General features: G+C 43.3%; 1 protein-coding gene across 1 annotated transcript; it reads right to left on the bottom strand.

Annotated features, from left to right (window-relative positions):
• Positions 1-418: 418 nt before the first annotated feature.
• LOC116828241 (pulmonary surfactant-associated protein A2-like) lies at positions 419-4,350 on the bottom strand. The gene is made up of 3 exons (XM_032786318.2): positions 3,996-4,350; positions 2,089-2,166; positions 419-837 (listed from the first exon to the last, which is right to left on the bottom strand). The coding sequence occupies exons 1-3, from the start codon at positions 4,132-4,134 to the stop codon at positions 419-421; spliced, it is 636 nt and encodes a 211-aa protein (XP_032642209.2). The 5' UTR covers positions 4,135-4,350.
• Between the last annotated feature and the right edge of the window lie 205 nt (positions 4,351-4,555).

The following is a 4,555-nucleotide window of genomic DNA, read 5'->3' as shown; positions in this document are numbered from 1 at the left end:
TGCTGAATGCTCCAAGGAGAGACCCAGGAGGTGAAGCCGTGTGAGCTTCTTGCCCTGAAAATGTCTGCTCCAAGGGAGAGGAGGTTCCCCAAAGTCCTGACTGGCTTTGTGGGGGCAGTTCCAGAGCATCGCCCAGGGACTCCGTGACATAAACATTGCAAATTCTGCTTCTAAATGAAACCAGAAGCCCAGTGGGGTTGATAGGAATCCTGTAAATTAGTCAGTGCTGTGGTTACAGGTAGCTCTCCCTTTATGGTTAGCACGTTAGCATTGCCTTAATGAACATCACGAAGGAATATAGAGCATCATGACTTTATTGATTTTCATTTTCTCATAAAGAATAATCACAGAAGTCATTAACTACAATGCTGAGAAAACAGATTCTTGTTTGTGGATGAAAAAAAGAATTCAAAGGACCCTACAGATGTCCGACATTTTGAAGGAAAGGTAGGAGCAAGGAATAAAATTCACAGATAGTAAGGCGGTTCTGGTTGCAACTTGTGCTCTTCCAGGCACCGTCAGTGCACATCTCCATGCAGTTTTCTTCCCCTATGTCACTGGGCTCACCTGCATGCAAGTTTGTATAATTTACGGCTGTTCCATCCAGGAAACTGAATTTACCTGGAATCCCACCCCCCTTAATGCCCAGATAGGCATATCTGTTAAATAACCTCACAATACTGAAAACAGCATCATTCTCCCCCTTATTCCTGGGAGATGCAATGGAACCGCCCGCCTGTTTGCATGCTTCCAGTGTGGTCTCAAAATCGACTTCTTGTCCATTGGTAGCAAACATTTTTTTCCCAAATGTTGTTATGGTCTCATCCAAGGCAAAGACTACAAAGTAAAGCAAAAGCTGGTGTTAAACTTTTTTGAATCATTTTACACTCTCATGATTGCTACTATAGTGGGAATCCCTCTTTCTGTATTCTTCTATAATAAAATAACCCTTCCAAATAAAATAAGAAACATAACTGCAAACTTCATACAACTCTCTCTCCTTCCCTACCCCCAGATTAAAAAAAAACCAGAGCATAGGCTATGTCATTCTCTCCTACCAAACACTGCCCTCTTCTGGATGTAACATCAATGACATGCTAAATTGAGTAGACTATTGCTCCAGTCTAGTGACTTCAGAACAAAGAAAATATAAACTCAAGAAGAGACGAGAATGGAGGAGGGGACTTGAAAAGGGAGGAAGAGAAGAGAGGGGGAGGAGAATTGGTTAGAGATAATTATAAGACTTGAAGGGAATAGGAGATGGGGAAAGAGATGGAAAAGGAAGGAGAAATAGATGAAGATGATGGAGAAGTGGAGAGAGAGAAAAATTAAAATGAAAAGGAGACAAAGGGAATGTGGATGGTGGAGAAGAAATGAAGGAGGGAAGAGCCCAGAGCACACTCATGTACCCCAAACTCCTCATCCCCAGCCCCACCCCAGAGCCTGCACCCCCAACCAGAGCCTCACCCCCCTCCCTCATCCCAACCCCAATTTCGTGAGCATTCATGGCTTGCCATACAATTTCTATTCCCCAATGTGACACTCTGGCCAAAAAAGTTTGCTAACCCCTGATTTAAAGACTGATGCACCTGCTTAACTTTGCACACACTGAGTAATAGGACTGACTTCACTGGGACTACTCACAGTGCATAAAGTTAGGCACATGCATAAATCTTTGCAGGCCTTAGTTAGATACAATACTGTTGTAGCCACAGATTAACTGTGATGGCCATCAGGGTCACTCACAGAGAGTAGGTGACCCAAAGAGATATGCCTGAAAGCACTTCTGCATAGAAAAGAGTTGTTGCAATAAGCCATCTCTGGCTGGTTTGCATTAGTGTTTCAATCCATGACAGTTATATGGGGCTGGTAACTAATTATATGGCCCACAGATTAACTTATTTAACACAAGACAAAAATTATCATTGCCCATCCTCAGAGATCCTTGTTTCTTTGTATAAAAAGAATGTATAAATAAACGGAACAAGACTCAAACTATTTTTAAGGAGCTGGTATTTCATGGCTTATTTTTTCCACACTTGTTAATCAATTTATAGGTGAGGCAAAAAGCAAAAACAGACAGATTACCTCCTTCCAGTCTAGCAATTTGTTTTTTGAATCCTTTGAGAGTTTCTTGTAATTCAGGATCACGAGAAACAGGTAGGCCTATGGACAAACAAAAATAATTATGCCCTTAAGTTTAAGTATTAGGACCAGGTTTCACCAATAATGTGGACGTTGCGTAAAATTAATAGCAATTTTCTAAAAAACACTTGTGACTGAGTTACGTTTGTTTGATTTTCTATGTGAAATAATTTGATCTCAGTGTGTTAAATGAAGGGCCTTTCCATACACTGAGCATCTTGATAAAGAACAAAGCTCATGGAAACTACTTTAAGAAGGAAACCACTTATGAAGAATTAAAAATGAGATCTTTGAGTTAGAGTCTTTAATGCCCCACGGGTGCTTTGCATCAGTACAGCACCAAGCCAGGCAAAAGAGGGTTTGGCAGGCATACCACTGTGCCTGGTTGATGCTAAGATACTCTATGGGATTCTTGAGACCACTGACACATGGTGTAGGATATAACATCCTTCAGGCTGTTCCAATGCTTCAAAGCCACAGCACTGGGAAGCTGAAAAGATAGATTAAAAGCTATCTTTATAGCACTCATACCCTTCACCTCCAATCCCCCTGGGACCTGGCTGGTCAAGAGAATCTGGGCTATAATCGCTAGTTTTCTAGTCTGCAGCCTTCTAATGATAAAGGATGGCCTGCGCTCAGGGTATAGTCACAGAAGTAGATTTTGCTGTGATGAGATACTACTTGTGACTTGATAGCTGCTCTGGAAAGCCCTGACCATGTGAGGTGTTGGTGGTGGAGCAGAACCAAGAGTAATAATGGATAATAGTGCTGTTGGTCATGGATTCAGATCTTGTGGATAACCTTGCAGAAATGTAATCATCTTTTGTCAGCTTGCACAGTGCCAATGAGCTTAATTAAAAATACTCTTACATTTAAAGTACAACTGTACTCTGAATAGTGACTCTGTAACGATGGCTTTGTGGAGATTCAGGTGTATAGTCTCTCTAGGAGGTCTGTATTAAACATATCCTTTTACAAAGAGAGAGACGTTTTTGTTCTCATTTCCAGTGCTGCAAAGCCAACCTAGTCTCAGACAGTCAATCTGCACTCTTTCCTACTGGTACATCATATCTAAAGTTATGCCTACCAGCAGCTAGGAGGGTGTGTCTCAGCGCAGACAGGCAAGCACACACCAGCTCTGCTCAAGTAAGCATGCTAAAAATAGCAGTATGGCTGTGGTGGCATGGGCAGCAGCTTGGGCTAGCCACCTACATTTTACCTAGGACCACAGAGGGGGTCAGGTGTGGCTACTCGAGTTGTTGTAGATATACCGTAAGTGTGAAGGTTCTGCAACTCCCGTTATGCCTGCAATGGGTATGTCAACACATTGTTTTAAAACCTACATAGCAGTCCCAGAGCCCAGGTCAACAGACTCAGACTAGTGGGGATTATGTTACTGTGCTAAAACCAGCTATGTAGACATTCAGGCTTAGGCTGGAGTTCAGGCTCTGAAACTCGCCCCTGCCCTGGGCTTCAGAGCCTGAGTTCAAATGTCTGTAGAGCTGAGCTCTGAGCCTCATGGCTGCAGGTTTTGAAATGCACCAAGTGACACCAATGCAGTTCTAGCTCTCATTTTTAGCTGCATCACTTCTGTAGCAATACCAGGAGTAAAGTAAGTCACAGTAAGTTATCCTAGCCAGGAAAGCCAGCAGACACAACTGAATAGACACAGGGAGAAGGTCAGCTGAATAAGAAGATGCCATTTTTACACAGTCACTTTTCGGAGTAGAACTGAAAGTTAAACCCAGTTATGGCCATTTTCTCTAGGTTGCTTTAGACAGAGACACAGGCACATACAGACAGACACCACCACCCCCATAAGGCTAAATGAACAGATTGTTCTTTTTCACCTGGTTGTCCAGGCTGCCCTCGCTCTCCCTTCTCGCCTCGTTCACCCCTAGGCCCTTGTGGCCCATGAAGCCCATCTTTTCTGGGAGGACCTCTCATGGAACTTGGTGGCCCTGGGGGACCTGCTGAAGGGAAATACATGAGTGAAAACTTGCCAAACTCCTTGCTGAGATTCTCTCAAATAATGCATTTAATTCAGAATAAACACTGCTGCTGACCTTCAAGGGAACAGATTGCATTACATCAGCTCAATAGCTTTTCATTACCTGACATGATTTAGGTGATGGTTCGATGTATGTCAGAGGCAGGACATTTACTCCCTAAAATGAAAGAGCAAATGCACTTTCAGTGCCTAGAAACCTGGCCCATGCAGCATCCTTGGTGGTTGGGTTGGAGGAAGCTGCTCACCTGTCATCTAATCTGGAAGGAAGGAAGATCACACAATGGCCAATAGAGGTAAGTGGTGAGGGAGCATGGGGAAGTTCTAAGAAAGGCAGTATCACTTATATGTTCCAACTCCCCAGAATGATCAGCTAGAGAGGCGCCACACACACACACACAC

This window comes from Chelonoidis abingdonii, chromosome 15 (assembly GCF_003597395.2).
Source record: "Chelonoidis abingdonii isolate Lonesome George chromosome 15, CheloAbing_2.0, whole genome shotgun sequence".
Taxonomy (NCBI): domain Eukaryota; kingdom Metazoa; phylum Chordata; order Testudines; family Testudinidae; genus Chelonoidis; species Chelonoidis abingdonii.
This window is presented reverse-complemented; position numbering and strand designations above follow the sequence as displayed.